At 38.2% G+C, this 21,276-nt stretch overlaps 1 protein-coding gene across 1 annotated transcript in view; it reads left to right on the top strand.

Annotated features, from left to right (window-relative positions):
- LOC309496033 (uncharacterized protein) overlaps nt 1–20,111 on the top strand; it is a 29,520-nt gene extending 9,409 nt beyond the window's left edge. The window contains exons 4-10 of the mRNA XM_082165950.1: nt 8,173–8,423; nt 8,521–13,892; nt 13,998–14,163; nt 17,038–17,255; nt 17,571–17,843; nt 17,984–18,090; nt 18,897–20,111. Coding sequence (XP_082022076.1) covers nt 8,173–8,423; nt 8,521–13,892; nt 13,998–14,163; nt 17,038–17,255; nt 17,571–17,843; nt 17,984–18,090; nt 18,897–19,114 — 6,605 coding nt within the window. The 3' untranslated portion in view covers nt 19,115–20,111. The remainder of the gene's footprint in view (nt 1–8,172; nt 8,424–8,520; nt 13,893–13,997; nt 14,164–17,037; nt 17,256–17,570; nt 17,844–17,983; nt 18,091–18,896) is intronic.
- The last annotated feature ends 1,165 nt before the right edge of the window (nt 20,112–21,276 follow it).

Here is a 21,276-nt window from a genome sequence, read left to right as displayed (position 1 = left end):
AGGTCACCGCTCTGTCAAGCTCAAGATAGAACTACAAAGTCAAACATTGGCCCTCGTTGGGCCACTTTGATAGCCACCCTATACTAAGAGCAGCAGTTCTCCTCTCACTTTAGAACAGGAGTCTCAAACTTCCGGCCCGCGGGCCATTTACGCCTCAAGCAAATGCTTGAAAAATGAACATATCATGTCTGTTGTCCTGTAATGTATCAATTACATCAGGTCGAGAAGTTTACAGCACCGCCAGTTTCGGGCCTTTTTAGAATAAATTGAGTTAACATATGGCGATGTACTTTACAGAGGTGCGCTGGCTCAGGAGGAGGAATGTCCTGAAGAAATTTTTTGAGTTTAGAGCAGAGGTGAAGAGATTCATGAAGGATGGCAGAATGGATGTTCCTGAATTTGATGATCCTAAATAGGTTAAGGACCTTGCATTCTTATTGGACATAACACAGGAGCTGAACATCCTTAAAGGGACATTGTGTAGGAATTTCTCCCATCTAGTGGTGAAATTGTATTTTGCATTCAAACAAATTGTACTCTCCAGCGCCTCGCTTTTTCAAATACGTGTTGCATCTACGGTAGCCGTTATGTACCATAAAGCAATGACAAGGATGTCTTCTAATAGCACTTCATCGAGTTCTACTCTCTGTCTATATTATAAAGTACACAACCAAGCTATGAAAAAAAGCTTGTAATTAAGACTGTAACATTGACTTACCTGTCGAGAAGAAAGCAGGCAACTTCAGCGTCTCTTTTGAAAGCTTTTTCCTGCATTAGCTATCCCGACATTAACCCTTGTTTTTTGTAATCTCCGGTCACGTTTCCTTTTACGGTCTATTTTGGACTTTTTCAACAACGAGGACTCCTTATCCTGTGACTCAGAATATGTATGGTCCTCCATTATAAATAACCGTGCAGTGCAGCAGTTTAAACTTGCCGGTGCAGTGACAAGCGCCTCTCACTGCTCTGCTCCTCCGCTTCTGCTGGCTTCAGTCACGTGACGTTGGCTCTGAACGAAAATGCGCTGTGGAAACACGTTGGCCTAGTACTTTTTTTCCCTCTCTGCTATTATAGTTTTTCAAGATGGCGGAACTACATGGAAGCCTCCGTGGACCTGTATATAAAGATAATAAATTCTTCATTTACGAGGATAATTCAGATCATTGGCAGAGGTAATTGTACACCATTGAGGACATATTTAAGAATAAAAATATTGATTTTAGATAATAAAATACCAAAAAATATACACATTGTCCCTTTAACCTGAAGCTCCAGGGTCCTGTTCAGCTCATCACAGCAGCTTATGAAAGTGTTAAAGCCTTCTAACACAAAACTGAGATTGTGGAAAACTTAGCTTTCTGCAAAAAACCTGTCATTTCACAACATGTAGATCTCTTGTGGAGGAGGGCACAGCATTCAGTGGTTATGAATATGCCTCTGCTATTGAAAACCTACTGCAGGAATTTTATCAGCATTTTGCTGACTTCAAGGCACACGTGACACTTTCCAGCTGTTCGCAGATCCCTCCTTCTTTCGTTGCAAATAGAACTTATTGACTTGCAGTGCAACAGTGAGCTAAAAACTAAATTCAAAAAGGGAAAAGCAGACAAGACTGGACAGTTTCTGAGAGTGTCACCTCCATGCTACCCAGAGTTGTCCGAAGTGTTCAGTCGAGTAATGTGCCTTTTTGGAAGCACATATCTGTGTGAGAAACTTTTCTCAACTATAAACTTCAATAAATACAAGTACAGGTCCAGGCTTAGAGATGCCCATCTTGAAACTGTACTCAGGGTTTCAACTGTGACCTCCATCAGGGCAAACGTGGCTCAGGTGTCTGGCAAAAAAAATAGAATAGTGTGCAAATGATTGTATGTGTTCACTGCAAGGTTGTTAGTTCAGTGCAATGTTTTGATAAGTTATTTAAGTTAAAATAAAGTAAGGGGAAAATAGTTGCACTAACTTTTAAAATTATATTAAATATATTGTTAAATTTGTCGTAAATGTACTGTTTATTTTTTATTTTTTGTTAAGTATGACAAAAATATGTTAGTTACAGAATTTGATTTGTACAGAATTTACAGAGCTAACATTTCAGCAAGTGAAATACATTTCCAGAAAAATATTGTGCTTTCTTTTTGTGCTTGAATGTTAAAATGACCCTCCTATGAGATGTCATTCACAGCAATGGCCCCCAGCCAATTTGAGTTTGAGACCCCTGCTTTAGAGAGTCATTCTGAGATTATGGTTCTGAACTTCAGTCATATAATATTTGTGTATTGCGGGTGTGTATTTGCAGCCTCTTACCGCTAAGAGGCGCTACAATCACAGACTTTGCAAAGTGTCAGTTTATTCTCTCTATTGCGTAATCTGCCGCCGCGCCGCATTGAGAGCGATTGAAAACTTGTAGCAGATCAATTCAAATGAAACATTTAACGAATTCATAATCACAATACTGAAATTACTGAAATTAAATTGAATAAAATTGAATAATGAAAAAATATCAGGCTACATCAACGAGGCTTTGCAAGAGCATAGACGTTAACTTGACTGCATTCAGACTATAGCTCTATGGTCAACGCATCAACATGAGCCTCTCGGAGCTTCAAGCGTTCCGAGATCGAATCTCAGTGTAGCCGACAGCGTTTATGTTTTACCGTTCTTGATGCTTAAATATGTAACTGTTTATTACAAATTATCAATTGTAGCCTACATTACAACATAAATTTGAACGACACAACTTATGAAGGAAAATTGTCAGCTGATCTCACCAGAAAATGAAGATGATGAAGCTCGTCTTTAATCTGCTAAATTATTGTTTTTCAGTCACGAAGTTGAGATGACTGACAGTGATACCCGGCAATAGCAACGGAAGACATTTTTCTAAACAGATCGAACAAATCAGAAAAAGACTTTCAATAGCCTACAGTAGGCTATTGCTTTCACAAAAAAAAACCAAAAAAACATTAAAGAACACTAAAATTAATTAAGTTTGAAACCCCATTGCACATTTCAAGGTTTAAGTAAAGTGTCGGGACAGTTTATTTATTTAAAACAGGGTTGCATCAAGTTTAGAGTTTATTCCCTTTGCAATGCAAAATAAGAAACACAGAATCTTATTCTTGCGACATTTTACATGCGTATTGCCAACGAAATTGCAGCTAAGTTAAAAAATGTAACGGTACAAAACGAAAATAGTTCAAAGCAACATGAATTAAGAACAGGCGTTTTTCTTTGCCTCTCTCTCTCGCTGGATCTCTTTTTAGTACGTTTATTTTGTCTCCCTCACTCGCGCGCGCCGGGTCTCTCTCGAAATTAAACATTTCAGGGTAAAAACACACCATACAGCTGATAATACTGTATATGTCGCTGCGTGTCATCCACACAAATCACGAAAGAAAAAAACTAACAAATAGCCTTTGTTGCATCAAAGACACAGCATGCCTTGCTGAATTCACCTTACAATAAAACGAGGTTGATCGCGAATTAAAGAGCTCTGTATCTGCTAAATTGAAATTGTGTGTGGAAAACCTTTAAATACAATCAATAAAACTACAATATTTATAATTTAATAAGATATAGGGCCTACATATGGAATTTTGGAGATTTTGAGATTTATCCTTAAAAGAATTTTGCCTTTGCCTGCTCATCAGGCTGGCTATCCGACACTCTCCATATGAAAGACGGAACATTAACACCTAATGTCCTGCACCCCCACGATAAAGCAACTATATACTGCCTTCTCCAACCCCCCCCCCCCCCCCCCCCCCCCCCCCCCCCCCCCCCCATTTCATTTTTGTGACGAGCTGTTCCCGGAGATAGAGACGACAGACAAACTTTTGTCGTTAGCCTAATATGAATAAAAGTTTACAGGTTTGAACGATATAGGCTATACTCTACTCTTATCTGTATGACCGAAAAATTACAGAGTAGCCTATTAAGTTATTTTAGCTGTTAAGAGTAAAATAAATCCAAATGAACGCGCCGCCGCATTTGTCGAAACACTAATTCAACATGCCAGAATAAAACCCGACTTTAGAACAATGCATAGCGCCACTCCTCGTGGTGTGCCAAAACACTTAATTATAAACTTCAATATTTCATTCAAAACAATCTCAAACCGCTTTGTGACATTTTGAAAAGCCGTGTATGCATTACTGCCACTGGAACCATGAACGCAACAGAATACTGGTTCTGATTTTATTGTTTGTCGTTTAAACGCGCATGTTGCATATCTTTATTTTATATATTTTATATGGTTTATTGGTGAAGTAGCAATATAATTGTTTAATTAAGTATAAAATGTTCTATTGTGTTTACCATAGTTGTAGTATTTCATCCTTACTGTTAATTGACATTAACCACACTTATGGCAATTGAAAAAAAAAATGCAGCAATTGCTGCTGTTTTGCACAATATCCCTTTGCGCCACCTGGCGGTCATTTCACGAATGACTTTGAAATGCGACTGGTTTATTTTTGCCGCGGTAGTTTTGCAGCGGTGGTAATAGGCATTCTGGTTGGCTGCCATCTGTATGATCATCTCGGTGCTAAGATCGAGACTTGCTTCCGTTAACCCTCTGGGGTCTGAGGTGTTTTTGGGGTCCTTGAGATGTTCTGACATGCCCTGACATTTGTGCTTTTTTCAGTTGCTTATAAACATATTAATGGCAAAGGTGTAATTACACTCTATTTAGCACTAACAGGGCTACCATAATATGTGAGCAACATGTATGTACATTAGGGCTGGGACAACGCGTCGAGGTCATCGAGGTTTCATTTCTCTAAAAAACGTTTGCAAATTACTTCACAGTGTGTACCTTATGTGCGCTGATACGCTATGGCCGGACCATCATTCTATCCAACGTTATATAACCAATCCAGGGGTTTTCCTGCATTGATTTTTTTTGGGTGGCTGCCAAAACCTTATTTGATCGGTGAGTGATGTAGAATAGAATGACTGACTGCGCTTGACAGGGCGCATATAAGTACGAGAGAGAGCCCCGGCCGCGCGCGCGCACTCACCGTCTTCAAACAACACGAGCGCTGTCTCTCTCCCTCGTGCATATTAATCAAAATCATTAGACATGATAGAAAAAGGGCGGAAGACCAAAGTTTCACGTGGAGCATTCGGAGATTTTTTTCTCTTGAATTACCGCGGAGTGTGAATTGTGGTAAAAAATAAACTGCCAGGATAATCACACAACGCTTGTCGTAGGCTATAGCCTACAGGTCCACTAATAACACGTTCGATTCGCGAACTAATGACTCATTTGAACCGATTCACTTTAATGAATGGTTAAAACAACTGATCTGTCCAACACTGAACTCACGAGACGTCTGAATCGGTGTATAACAAATCGATAACACTTTACAATAATGTTCCATTTATTAAATTCTAGTTAAGTACTTTTTTTATTAGTATTTTTTTTTAAGAAAAAGGTGAGTGGCAGAGTGTATTACTATACGTTGTTGTTATTTTTATGTGAATGAAGAATTATAAGATGCACTTTTTTCAGTAAGCTAGGACTATTTGTTTTCAAAATGTTCAATTCTGTTGGTTCAGGAAGGACGCCATGACAGGCTGCTGGCTCCCACTGTTAATTTTTATTTATTTTTTGTTGGAAAAGCAGTCTCTATATTAGCTTAAGTAATAAATGAAAAGCAAAGTTACATTTAACCCCCCACGTACCAGATGTGGGCCAGACATATGTTGCTGTCTGGGGCTTATCCCAAAAATTATCCAATCCATGGCTCAAAAACCGTGAGATTTTTGATCCATTGCACCAGCAGCTTTGGTGCCTATGCTCTGTTGCTATGTATCGTCATCATTGTCCTGCGTTCTGATTGGTTTGCTGGCATGTGGGGATTTCGTGTGCAGGGAAAGCTGTTCTCGAATCGCTTGGCCAAGAGGAAAAGTGTGCTGTTGCTGCCAGATCTCAATCAACGAAAATCACATTGTATTTGATACTAACTAGACTAGACCTAATGAAAAAAAAATCCTAACTGAAACTATTATTATAGTATTTATTTTTGTACATAAGAAATTATTTTTAACGAAAACTTTTAAACTGTTTTAAGACAGACCTGTTGTAAGCAGACCTTCTGGGCCTCATTTATCAATATAACTAAGAATCGAGTGCAGAAATCATCTCACGACAGGGTTCATGTGTGATTCATGAAACATTCGTATGCTGCCAATCCCATTGTACAAATGATTGTACGTTGATAATTGTGGCGGCTGAAAACTATCGTCTATTGAATATCACGCCCCTAGAGTTTACGAAAGAGAAACGTAACCCGGCCAAGAAGAGGAAGTAATCTCATGAAAGAGAAATTGGTCTTACTCCAAAAACACCTGTTTACTTCATAATTGCAAACAATTACATTAATTTATATGTATATTAAATACCAGTAAATAAAAAGAACTATTTACAAATATTATTAACACTACTTTCCCCTCAATCCACAACAAATACTTTAAATTTAACGGTATTCAGAACAGAACAAGAAAGAAAAATAAGTAAATATTAAATTATTTAAATTATTATTAAGGGGTTATATATATTAATGTTGGTTTATTATCACGTTTGCAAAACATTTCGTCATACAGAATACCATTTCTATTCTTTCCCACTGAATTATGTTATCTGAAGAGCTAAAACAGCCTACATAGCGAGCTACATAGAAGAAATCTTCCTGATTTGTGTCAGATCGTGCATTCATTCGATCTCTACAACGGTCAATCATCTCACGTGATGATATTCCAGCCCTTCTACATGATGCTGTCCTGTATACTTGATGCTGTCAAGTTAACTATATTAACTGATCCAAATATTCATAATCAATTATAACCAGTTATTATTGATTATTAATATTTCATAGAGCTAATTTGAAAGATAGTGAAATAAAAAGATAAAGCCCCATCCAATACAGTCTCAATTGTGCGGTTAAAACAAACAATAGAAGCATCTCTAATGTACAGCTGCATGTGGCTAGTGCGGAGAGATAGCAGGTTATTTCAAATTGAGTACCGTATTTTCCGGACTACAAGTCACACTTTTTTTCATAGTTTGGCTGGTCCTGCGACTTATAGTCAATGTGCGACTTATATATCAAAATTAATTCATACTGACTGACATGAACCAAGAGAAAACATTACCGTTTACAGCCGCGAGAGTACTCTATGCTGCTCCTGTAGCCTATACCCCTGAAAAAATTAACTGAAAACAACTGAAAAACTGTTAACTGAAACATTAACCTAAACACAACTGAGAAAGACTGAACACAAACAAAATGCCCCCAAAAAGAAAAAAATCTCCATCTTCGGTGCTGATGCGGTGGTGACACGTTCATGTAACATGAGAGTGTGGTGCTGCCAATAAAGCACCTAAAAGCTGTCAAAAAGAACTGGCAAAAGTAATGATTATGAATATGTCAAATATAGCAAGGAGACATTTTAATTGTTTACTAATAAACAAGTGTTTTCTGTGTCAGTGTTGGCTGCAAAGATGAAGATGCCGATGCTGTCTCGCGATCTTCGCAGTGAATGCGCCAGAGAGAAATGCACATTTCATACGGATTACATAGGCAGAGAACAGTCTTTTCTTTCGTTTTGAATTATTCTGTTTAAAAGTAGACCTTTCAAGCTTTCTAGATATGTATCAGGTCTGTGAGGCAAGTAGGCTACCGTATACACTGAGTTTTGGTTCATTTATGAGACGAGCTCCAGTTCACGTGCCGGCGCCTCCGTGTCGTAATTATCTATTGTCTGCTATATTAAATCCAGGCAATTGGTTGATGAAACATTGATTAAAATTAAGATACAATTAATACAAAACGAAAAATTTAAAATTTAAATTTAAAGACAGGCTTTGTGCTTTCTGTTTGAGGTCTCTGTGAAGGTTTTAAAGCAGTCTTTTAGTGCTGCTTTCAGAGCGCTTATGTCCGTAACGGAGAACTGTCCCGTCCGTAACATTGTTTTTTGTGTGAAATAAATTTCTAAATAAATGCGACTTATAGTCCAGTGCGACTTATATATGTTTTTTTCCTCTTCATGATGCATTTTTTGACTGATGCGACTGATAGTCCGGAAAATACGGTAACCCATAAACCGATAAAGTGTAATCTGTATGCTGTTTCTAATCTTGTGGTGTCTGATGGTATCTTTAAACAGGAAAAATTGAACAAGATGAAAAACAAAGACAGCAAGAGGAGGAGAGAAGACGCCTGGAACGTTTGGAACGTGAGCAGAGGATTCAACAGGAGCTGGACAGAGAGAGTGAATCATCCAGACTCAAGCTTTCTCGAGCAACTGAGCGGCTTCGTGAAAAACAGAGCTTCAGAGGTCATGAGCAACATCATGAACGCACACAAGTTCTCCATCAGCAAATAGAAGATGACGCTGCTGCGATTGAGAGGGACGAGGTATGACTAATTTGGATTGAGCGACATAACTGTATACAGCATTTGATAACACATCACTTGTTACTTAGACCCATTTTTGTTTTGCACAATTTTGTAGGTTACCGATGTTGAAGATAAATTTGAAGACATTTTGTTAAAGTACCAGATCACAGAAAATAAAGAGATACAGCATGAGATTTGGGACAGGATTAAGACGCTCCAGAATGAACTTGCAGTTCAATATTGTAGAGAAAACAACCTTTCAGTATGGACTCAGTTTACATTTGATCATGCTGTTGGATATAATGAACTGTCTCTTACAGAGAAGCTCACAGTTCTCGAGGCATCTCTACAGTTCATTCTGTACAGTAGCACTGAGGACGCTAAAGATGATGAAGATCAGCCGCTTGGCTGGGAGAAGAAGTATGACTTTCTCTTAGGTTTGGTGGAGCAGCTTTATTCCACAAATGCAACTTTGGCAGAACACATTTTATTAAATGTACTTGACATGATCTCAGAGCTTTTACCACAAAGTAGGGACATTTTAGGTCAAATGTTGTTCAACAGAATCTGGACCCCAACAGAAATAATGCTCTTCATTTGCAAAAGTCCAGGTATTAAATGTGATCAACTCGATTCAGTTCTCCACACAGCACAAACCTACCACCTGGACTGCATCCACGTTCTCTCTGCTCTTACGAATGAAAACCCTTTAATGTTTCTTCAAGAACAAATAAAAGACGACAAAGAAAAAGACGCTGATACAATTGTGAAGGAACTTCGTGAAGCAAACTGCCCAGAGAAAGTCTTGGTGCTGTTGAAGGATGTGCTTCGATACGTGGAGACGGAACTCCCAAAATATCAATTGGTGGACCTTACTAAAGAACAAATCACTGATTTGAAAAAGAAGATAATATCTCTTAATCTTACAAACCCAGATATTAACATTCTGAAAGACGTATTAATTGGAATGTCAATAGCAGTGCAAGACTGCTCAACAATCACCCCAAAAGACAACACGAAGATTCAAGGCTATTTTCCAAGATGTACACAACTAGCATCATTGCTTTTGCTCCTCCTGGCACAGCTGACAGAAGATAAAGGATGTCTTCTAGAGATTGGCACAGGTGAGGGCAAGTCCTGCATCTTAGCCATGTTTGCAACAATTCTGGCCATCCGTGGAACAAAAGTGGACATTGTGACAAGCTCTCCAGTTCTAGCCAGACGAGATCAAGAAGAATGGGAAAAGTTTTTTGAAATGTTTGGTGTCACCTCATCTGTAGTACCTCCACTTTACAGAAGTGACTATTCACCAGAGAAACAAGAGGAACATCTTAAAGATGCTTACAGGCAACAAATAGTATATGGCACAGTGGGAGTCTTTGCAGCAGACATACTGAAACAGGAATTTGAGAAGAAAACTACTCGTGATACAAGGCAATTTGAGCTTGTAATAGTGGATGAAGTGGACTACATGACCTTGGACAACGGAGTTCAAGTAACATTCTTGTCTCATGAATCTACTGGATTTAGGCATGTGGAGCAAGTCCTTTCCAACATATGGGCCATGATATCTACTTGTCAACCAGTTGAAATGCTTGAAACAAGGGAGATAAAATGGGCGACAAGGATACAGTGTTTTCATAAAGCCGTCACAGCAGCTGTTATGGGACAGGAAACAGACAGCTTTTCAGCAAATGAGATCTTGCTACCCGGAGTGAATTTGGGATTCTACACCCAGGAGGATATTGAAATGATATATCAAGATGATGTGAAAGAGGACGGAATGTCTGAAGCATTATCTGAAGTCATGAAGAAACTTGGAGTTTCACAACAGTACGATCTTCTGAGTATATTTGAGGAGGTCTTGGAGAAAAGTGCAGTGTTTAAGTGCTTTACGTTAGAGAACAAGAAAGCAAAATGTTTTGAAGCTCAGGAAAAACGAGGTGACCTTATTGTTGAAATGCTACTGCAGGAAGGAGGACTGGCATGCGAAATCATGTCTGAGAAATCAGTCATTGATGCAACTGTAAGCACAATAAAGTCATATATCATGTACTCAGATAACCCTCAAACAGCAAACAAACGCAACAACCTCACTGTCATCCCTGTTTTCTTGAAAAGCTATGTTGAGAATCAGTTACCAGTTTTCGTTGAGAATGCACTAAGGGCTGTTGAGATGTCACAGGGCCGAGAATACATGATCGACACCTCACTAGCCGCTGAAAGAGAAGTTGCTGACAGCCATGACAAAGGCAAGTCTAATGCGATAATTCCAGTGGACTTTAAAGCGAGCGGTGTGCTGGAGAAAAACAAGAAGTGGGGAAATGGTCTGCAACAATTCTTGGAGTTCAAGCACCAACTTGCAATTTCACCGATATCCAATGTGACAAATTACATGTCAAATTTCCATTATTTTCAACGGTATCTCAGTGGGAGTGGTATTTTTGGTGTTTCTGGTACATTAGGAGGTAAGGCAGATCAGGACTTTCTGGCAAGACATTATAAAGCAAAGAGCTACACTGTACCTGCACATCGCCATAAAAGGGTGGTGGAGCTTCCAGTCATCCAGGTGAAAGGTGGGAATAACCAATGGATCCAGACTATTTGTGAAACTTCATGGAAAGTAGCAGACAGAGGGCAAGTTGTCTTGTTAATTTGTGAAGATGTTAAAACAGCAGATGAACTACATGAGAAAATACAAGGCGGTGGCAGATTTAAGGCAGAACAGATTACTCTGTACACAATCAGTGAGAAGCACAACATTGAAAGAGAGAAATTCTGTGCAGGCAGAATCATCATTGCTACAAATCTCGGAGGACGGGGTACAGACATCAAGGTTGATGAAAGTGTAAATAAGTGTGGTGGTCTTTTCGTACTTCTTACTCACTTTCCACAGAACCGAAGAGTCGAGAAACAAATATTTGGTCGTACATCTCGGAAAGGCAATCCTGGCATGGTCCAGATGGTTGTGAACTGTGATCATCTTGCACCAGCTTACCAAGGTCAGTCTGTGGAAATCATGCGCCAGCTAAGAGAGGATTATGAAATTAAACGAATCCACGACATGGAAAGTGATGAGCTGGTTGAAATAAACCTAAAGGAAAATCTTTTTTCCACATTTTGTACATTGCTAAAGGACTTTGATGGACATTACACACAGCAAGAAAAACTGGACCCCATGCGAATGGAGCTCAAAGATATTCCTGATTGCTTTAAACATCATCAGCCTAAATTTGATTATCAGCCAGCCATCAACGCTTTGAAAGAATCTTGGGCCTTGTGGTTGACCCTTCACGAAGATCACATCAATAGGCATGATGACTTCAAACAACTTGAAGCAGACCTTATCAGGACAATAAACAAAACAAGTGGAAAGCTGCTAAGAGGAGAATGTGATAATTTCTATGATCACATCAAACAGGCAATTGTAAGAACTGATCTACACTGCCGTGACAAATCCAACAATGCATTTGGAGCCGAATCATACTGGCAAAAAGTTGGTTACTCTGACCCACACTACAAGGCTGTGGCACTCTATAACCAGGCGTACATCACCATCAACCTCGGTAAGGGTAACTATAAAGCAGACGCTATGAAACTGTTGATAGACGCAAAGGAATCAATTGACGTCTACGTCTCAGAAGTCTCAAACACAATGGTCTCTTGTAACTTATCAGTAACTGGTAACAAAGATCAGAGTACAGATAATAACAACTTTCAGAGTCAAATGGAGGCCAGAATGAACATCTTTAAGTCTTGGAAGACGTACATTGATAATGCATATGCTAAACTTAAAGAGTTGGAGGAAAACAACAGTGACGCTATAACAGAGGACTGTTCAGTCTACACTCTGTCTGAAGAAAAAAACTTCATCATCACTAATGAGCTGAGATCTTTATACGACTATGGCCTCGGTGTTGTTTTTGAGGTGAAAGAGAAGCCTAAGTTTTGCATCGATGCTTTGATATGTTTCATGCTCGGGGTGGTGCAGGTTCTCGCTGGGGTTCTCGTTTGTGCGCTGTCATTTGGAACAGCCAGCCAGTTTGGAATGGGCCTGATTTCTGAAGGAGTTTCTGACATGATCAATGGAATAGAGGGGATGATAAAGGGCACATTTGATTGGGCGTCATGGGCAATATCTAAGAGTATCAGCTTCGGACTTGCTTTGCTAACGGCTGGCTTTAGCGCTATCAAGAAAGCAGTTACCACAGTGTATAAAGTGACAAAAGGCCTACTCAATGGTACAAAGTCTTTCTCTTCTGTTGCATCTGAATTCATTAAATCAGGAAAGGCAATGTTTACTTCATTCAAAGGAAGTGCTCAGTCTGGTTTATCGTCCCTTGGTAAAGAATCTTTTAAGTCTGGAATTAAAAACATGACATCTTCAACAGTGGTTAGCCAGAACTTCAAACTTGCGACTAAGTATGCAGTTAAGGAAATCGGGAAAAAGGCTGTGCTCACTGCCATGAACTACGCAATCGATGCAGCACTTCAGGAAGTGTTTAAGAAGATTTTGCAAAGAAGTTTTGAGAATGCTGTTACTTCATCAGTGATGGAGAGCCATAAACTGGATCAGGCTCTTGTCGAATTCATCAGCTCAGGCGTTCCGAAAGCTGCCTTGAAAAAAGAGAATTTCAAGATTGACCAGAATTATGAGAAGCAAATAAAAAAATCAGTTGATATGTTCTGCGAAAAGATAATTCCTAACCTCATACTGGACTGTACCAAAGCACGAGAAGTAATCAGCAAACTTTCTGAGGTGTGTGAAGGAGCAACAAAGATTATGAATAAGGAGAACAAGTCAGGTGTACTTGAAATGGCAAAGCTGGCTCTGAAAGTAGCTGAATTCTCAACAAATTACTGTCAAATATTGGGTGCTGTACCAACAAATGATATAATACAACAAAAATGTGTTCCTGAATTACTGGAGAGCATCAGTGAGCTTGAGAAAGAAATGACAAAGTATGACCAAGATGGACGACACAATTTACACGATGTACAACGCCTTAAAGGAGAACTTCTACAGATTATCGCACAGAAAGTTTCTGAGCAATTCATTAGTTCCTGTTCTACACACATGACTTCTTTAATGACCAGCACATTTAAGAGTGAGTTGAATAGTGCTGCAGGAAAGGCGGTAGACAAGGTCATGCGCAGACATAAGACTCAGCGTTTCTTTGATGACCAGAGAGGAAAACACAACAAGAAATCTGCAAGCCACAAGGAAGTGGAACAGCTGTCAGTTGAGGACAAAACAAAACTAATACAGTATACAGAAGATATGTGCAAAACTGATCAGCCTGTTACAGCCCTTGATGTGTACGTGCTCACAAAAACTAACCTGCTTGATGGAAAAGGAATTAAACTCACTGTCATTGATGAAAATGGGAAACAGCTCACTGAGGAACGTTACCCGGGAACCACCAAATCAGCAGGCGATATAAAACTGAGATTAACCAAATCTGCAAGAGCCCAACATACATCACAGTAAGACTAACCACTAGATCATTATACAGTTCACATATAAATATAAATTTCAGTTTATGTTTATGAACTTTGTGTACTGAATGTGGTTACTTATTTTAAAAACAGAGCTGATGCACAGCTGTACAGCGGCCATTTTGACATTGTGCAGGATGATGGCAAGATAATCAGCGTTAACTCGGATCATCAGAGTGCTCTTTATCATGCTCTAGCACAAGCAACTGGCAGCAAGATGGAGGAAGCATTGATGCTACGCAAGAGAGTGCAAAATGAGGTGAGTACATTTGATTTGTCTGCAAAAAAACAGAGTGCAAAAGCCAGATTTTAGTTGAAGATATGCTCAGATCAGGCATGAAAACTCTGAATGGTTTCGTGAACCCAGACCGGCATTTGCTGCAGTTAAATAGCCGCGATGGCAAAGAGCACTCGCTGTTCGTTCATCTTTAATATTATGCAATTTATTGACTGATTCCATTTAAGTTTAGACTTTTTCTTCCAAAATGTTTGTTTGTAGAGGCAAAAAGAAACTGATTTGTTGTCTACAACATGGAATAACATCCGTGAATGTCACTCACAAACATTACTAGGCAACCAGTAGTGGGAACGCCCACTGGTGACATGCTTTAAGTTTGCTTGTAGTGTGAATACACATTTACACCACAGCAGTTTACCGACAATTAGCATTTTTATTTACAAAAAATAACACATTGTACCTTTTAAATGAATTAGTTTCTGTTGTCGTTCACCGGCCTCTTTTTTCTCTCTCTCTCTCTCTCTTGAAATTAATAGAACAAAAAACACAGCTTGTCATGATACTGAGAATCTGCAAAGTATAAACTCCTCTGTCCTGAAGATGTCAGATAACTTATAGCTTTTATTGATTCAGTCAGTGGTTGATATGCCCTGGATATATGAGATATATACATAGCAAAAACCCCAATGTTAAATTAACACAGCTCAGTGTTTATATAATTCACACTCAAAGTGTTCAAAAGTAACATTGAAGCAGTGTATAAGTTAATAAGATAATTAAGTGATTAAATGTACATTAATGACAAACACTTGCTGCCAAGAAGCCGAATCACTGAAAGGATAACTCTCGCCAAAATGCAACCTAGGGTCTTTTTGTTAATCTACCAGAGGCAAACTTTCGTTTAAAAGCATAATTAGAATGGAAACGGCACTTTTAAGTTTGACTGTATTTTTGTTTTCAGTCAAATTGCCTTTTGAATGGGAGTGCTTGGGGCACGACTATGATAGCATCAAAATCGCTATTTTTAAAACACTAAGAAGGCTCGACACAACATGAAACTTTGCTCGAAGTATCACCAGGGTCTCTACACATGAACTCCAGCATTGAGAACATTGTGTACACAGAGTTTACTAAAAAGAGATTTTGAGCAACTCACTGTAGCTGTGTCCACCAGCATTTTGTCAGTCAAAAATATCTTTTATCAACACCTGTTTTACCACTATCAAAAAGTTAAAACCACTATTTTATATAGTTAAAACCACTATATTATCACAATCAAATTTCACAAACAATTTCAGCTGATCTTTTTCTGTAAAAAAAATACAAGTGTTTCTCTGCTTCAGGGACCGTTTACACAACACCATTTTAAACTTAAAATGTAAAACTTTTTTTTCTTCATTTTAATTTACGACAACAACATTTTTGGGTCCTGAAAACACAAGCTTTTGAAAACAGGTTTTAAAGTGCAAGTTTTTGAAAACATCATCGTTATCATCTGTGTAAACATCAAAAACATGAATTTGCAACAACGGTGATGTCATGTGTATGATATTACGTGTTCAGTCAATAGGCGCGTAGTGTTTTCTTTACAACATGAATTTGCCAACTACTTACCAGGCATGAATAATACAGCGTTTTTAATCATTTTCGTGGATCCGTGTGAATGGGGATCATGTTGACAGCATTGTCGTCTGTACACGAAAAACACAAAGGAAAAAACTTTTCCATTTTTAGTACATCGTTGTCATGTAAACATACCCTCAGTGTTACTGTGTACACTGTAGATTGGACCTATATAGACATCAAGTAGTGTTCATTTAACACTGAGGATTTTGCTGTGTAGAATGTTGAGATGTTAATAAAAATTAAGTTGAAAGAATGTTTCAAGAATCATAATATCCTGAAAATTTCCAATAACATTAAGAGAACATTTTCATCATTCCCATAACCAAAACATAATGTTTAGAAAACGTTCTTCGAACAAACATTTGTCAGCTGGGTAGCACGTTTGCCTCACACCTCTGGGATTGGAGGATTGATTCCCGTCTCTGCCCTGTGTGTGCAGAGTCTGCATGCTCTCCCCGAGACTCTGGTTTTCTCCCCCAGTCTAAATTCATGCGTTGCAGGTTGATTGGCATCTCTAAATTCTCTGTAGTGTGTGAATGTGTATGTGATCGTGCCCTGCGTAGGGTTTGCACGGTGTCCCATGCCTTGAGCCCCGAGTGTCCTGGGATAGGCTTAAAGGCCAATTTATACTTCTGCGTCGAGTGTACGCCGTAGTGTACGTCGTAGGCTACGCACGTAGGCGACGCCGTCGTGAGCATTTATACTTCTGCGAATGTCTGTGTTGCACTGCAGTTACACCGCCGAAACGCTAGTTGGCGCGGATGGGTTTTAATGTTCCACTGTGTTTACATTCCTCGTGGCTGTTTTGAGTTTAGGTTTCTACGAGCAATGGCGACTGAAGGAGTCATACAGATGGCTGTATTTCCGCACTTCTTCAAGCAATCTCTCGGTCACTTGGTCTATTTCCATGGCTCTTCACTGATCTTCGGAATTAAAAAATGGCGGGCGGGCGGTGCAGAGTGCAGAAGATCATTCTGGAAATGCGTAGGAGGAAACGCGATGCTATCCAGCCGACCAATCACAGATCTTGCGGTCCGCGTCGCCGCAAGGCGAAGGGTACGACGTATGGTACACGTCAATGCGTATGCTACGCCGTACCTTCTACGCGCACCCGACGCAGAAGTATAAATTGGGCTTAAGGCTTCCCCCAACCCTGTGTAGGATAAGTGGTAGAGAAAAAAGATTGATGAAAATCCCATTCCTGACCAATCATTGTAGAGATGATCAGTATTGTGTTTAATCTCACACTCTTAATTTTTTTCTCATTAGATCCAGACAAACCTTGAATCGTACAAACCCCTGCTTATTCTCCAGAGAGGATACGACTTCAGTCACAAAAACCCCAGGATATACAACATAACTGGAGGAATTAGAAAGGAGACAGATGGTGCACTGCAGAAATACTTACAGAGTGTTAAATTCATCAGAAGTGACGAATGTATCCTCATCAAAATGTACCATCTTGGATTTGTTGGTGAATATAACAGGTAAAGTTTCTGATCGCTGAAGCTGTTATTTATTCACAACACAATAGGACTGTGTCTGGAGATACACAAAGGAAATAGAGAAGATTCACCTGATACACTAAATATACAGTATATATATATAATTTAGGTATTGAAAAATAGTATTCATAATCAGGAGTGTCATTTGTCCATTTATTTGATTCCACACAACAACAGAATCTAGAGGAAGATCATATCCTCACCTGAGCTCTAAATCAGCTTACTAGTTTAAATAAGCAGATTTCATGCTAATTTCATTCTATCAAATTGTCAGTAATTCTCATTCTCTCTGGACAGTGTTCAAAGTGCTCAGAGGTCCAGTAAGAACAACACAGGGACACTGAACACGAGCCATATTCCACCCAAGGACTCCATCAGACTAGCTCTGACGTTCATAGAAAACCCAAACTCAGAGAGCGAGTTTAAAAATAAAAACCCTGAGCTTCATAAACTGATCAGCAGCATAAAGACTGACAATAATGGACAGAACCTGATTGCCATGGAGGTTCTGGGACAAGATCACAGACGAGCTTTAACTACAGGCCCAAGCAGCCGCTCACAGATGGCCAGGTAACGTTCACAGTTACGGACCAAATCCTCATCCAGAATTCCAATGAACACTACAGGAATCTGTAGCAATATTTAACATTGAATATTTTAGGTACAGCATCACAAAAGGTTAAATCTGCTTTTAACATTGTTTTTTACAGGAAACTTCTAGCAGACTCAATGATTAGTGGAGACGTGGAGCTTCTGCTGAAACACTCCATGATTCTTCATCACCCGTTTACTTCACAAAAGCTCAGAGAAGCTCTAGGTAAGAAACTCTTGAGGTGTTAATCCTGTAAAACATGTGTATAATCTACCCTCCAGCAGATACTGTGATGTTTCAGGGTGTTTACGGTAGATATGATAATGCAGGAGCTTTTATGGTGAAAATGTAATCTTTGACCAATTAGATAAGAAAGATGAAAGAGTTTTATTGTCATTTGAGCCATATACAACAATACAGTATAACGATATAAAAGTCTCTAAAGCCTTGGTGCAACATTACAGAAGTCACAGACAGCAGTGAACACACTCAACAACATGTAGCACACAGATTAGAGGAAGACAAACTGGCGGTACACAATGGACAAGACAATACAACACAAGATATTAAAGTGTAATTAAGTAAATAACTAATGTTTTTCATAATGGCAATGAGATGTTGTTTTGATTGTTCTTTGTGAATATGAAACTATTCCAAAGCATATGTTTGGTTTGTCGCTATTGTACATACATCTTTTACTGTAAATAATGACAAATGAAAACAGCCAGCTAAAATGTTTTATTTATATAATGAGAGCTGACCATAGACCATTGTAAAATTGTTATTAATCTCTAAGAAAATCATACATGTGAAATGTCATTGCTTTGAAGGATTTGAAGGAGATCTTAAAGGGATAATTCAATTACTATTTTATTTTATATTGTACAGCACTTTGGTCAGCCTTGTTGCGTCATTAAATGTGCTTTAGAAATAAACTGAACTGAAGAGAATACAAAATGTAAAGCATAACACAAAGATTAACAGAGCTGTCGTGTTTCTGCACTTGATAATATTCTTGTGTGTAATTCCAGGTGACAGCGTTCTGTCTCAGAGCTGCGTTTTGTCAGATGAAAGCATCCGAGGCTACTATAAAGCAGGATACCGAAACCTGGTGTCGGAGTACAGCCGTGTGGGAATCCTGGATCAGACGCAGCGCGAGCGTCTGGATGAGTGGGTGAATCAGGATCGACACGAGGACACCAACACTGAGGAGTATGGAAAACTTCTGCAGGGATTACAGGGAAAATGAATGTGTTCTCTTCTACACCTCATGATGAAGATGGTTGTGATGGCTGTAGAAAATAGCAAATGTTTGATCTCTATCCCTAAAATCGCATTTACGGCAAAAAAAAAAAAGCAAAAAAAAAGCATTTTAGCAAATCTATTTGTGATCATTTTGGTAATTGTAAGCATTTATTTCTAGAAGTGATAGAATAAGAGCATTTAAAACTCAAAATCAGTAAAAATGTCTAGAAACGTGTTTTATTGAAAAAAAAAGACAATATGATAAATTTTTGTTTTGTTTTATTGTAGTTACTTCAGTTTTCATGGTAATAATATTTTAATGAATGTGTTTAAACATGTAGTTTTGTCCCACAAAACATGAATTGAGTTCCAAACAGAGGAATGGTGTTGAGTTGAGTGAATAAATTACAAAAAATATAGAACGATAATGAAATCTAAATGCATTTTTCAGCTTCTCTTCAGTAGACTGATGTAAACACTGCTCTGTAGTGTAGAACAGGAACATGCCCAATTTTATGATCATTAAATGTGAAATAACACACTGTGAAATCATATTACTTTAAATCATATAATTCGTGAGTTTTTTTTACACATGTAAAACATTTTGAGATGATTATGGTGATAAAAAATTTGATACGATTGATCTCTGCCCCTAAAAAAAAAAAAAAAAACCATTTTAGCAAGTAAATATGACTTGTTCTATTGGTAATCATTTTGGTAATTGTAAGCATTTATTTCTAGGAAGGAGTGATAGAATAAGAGCATTTAAAACTCAGAATCAGTAAAAACATGTCTAGAAAGATTGTGTTCTATTAAAAACTTACTTGTATTTTACTTTAAATCATATAATTCTTCATAATCAGTCAAATGAGTTTTTAATCATCTAAATTTGTAAAATGTAAAATGTTTTGTTACTAATCTGCATGATGCTGGTGAATGGATTTATACTTATAACTGATCTAATTTTCTGAAACTTTTGCCAATAAAATTTGATTATTTTACTTGTGTGCCTTTTTCATTCTTAAACATGAGGTTATCACTCATTATCAAATAAGATACACACTAAAGAGAAGATAAATGACTAAACACATGGTGGAATTGATCAAATATACAAAGTAAGAATGAAAAATAAAAGGGACCGTAATTGATAAATGAAGTTTTAAATATATCACGTTTTTACTTTGGAGGCATTTCAATAATCTGACTAATAAATCAAATAAACACAAAAAGATTACAGAACTTAACATTAATGGTAATAGTATAACCGATTGTGCCACTATGGCTAATGAATTAAATTCATATTTTGTACAACCTGTCAAATTTACATTGTCAAAAATGTAATATCCTGATCAGTATTGTCCTACAAACAATGTTCATATTGAAGGTTATAAAAACAAACATAGTGTAACCTTGCTGTCTATCTGCAGTCTATCCAAAAAAGGGATCAAATCACATTACATTCTAACATTGCAACATTACAATCTAAAAACAAAATAATGCTTTTTAAAGAAGTAGTTAAATTTACTAAACTTAAAATAAAAAATAAATAAATAAAAACAAAGCTAATATAAAAATACACATGTAGGTTTGAAATTCTCTAGCACATTTATGTTCACCAACAACAACAAATATTCAACAACAAATATTTTAGCTAAATATATTTATAATTTAGTGCTAATGTATATTTTAGTCAGAATAATTGCGCTCCTATTCTATTGCGCTCCGTCTGTTCGGTGCTCATGCACGCGGTGGCGCTCGTTCACGGAAGTTTAGCTTGCAGAAGCTCGCCCACCCATGACAGCAAACTGGAAATATTGACTTTCTAACATTTACAGATGGAGAATATGTCCGTGAAATGTAAGTTATGCACTGAGGAAATTATTGGATGTCACTTCAACTTATGGCTAAATATTATTAGAGGTATATTTGTTTCCACCAATCGCTGCACAAGTGAAGTTTACGTATGATGACGAAAGCACGTTAGTGCAAGCCCTCCCGGAACCCATAGAGAATGCATTGCAGTGCCTGCAGTTCGGAAAAAAAAATCTTTGAATGTAAGTCTATGGGAACACTGGGCGATTTTCGGCCATAGTGAAAGCGCCCAAAAAGAGGCGGTACTCCACAGAACGTGACTTGGCACTGATTGGACTATATCCAGAGGCAGAA

The sequence above is a fragment of the Leuciscus leuciscus genome, assembly GCF_965113295.1.
Source record: "Leuciscus leuciscus genome assembly, chromosome: 4".
NCBI lineage: Eukaryota > Metazoa > Chordata > Actinopteri > Cypriniformes > Leuciscidae > Leuciscus > Leuciscus leuciscus.
Note: the sequence above shows the minus strand (reverse complement) of the source record. Positions and strands in the feature narration are given on the sequence as shown.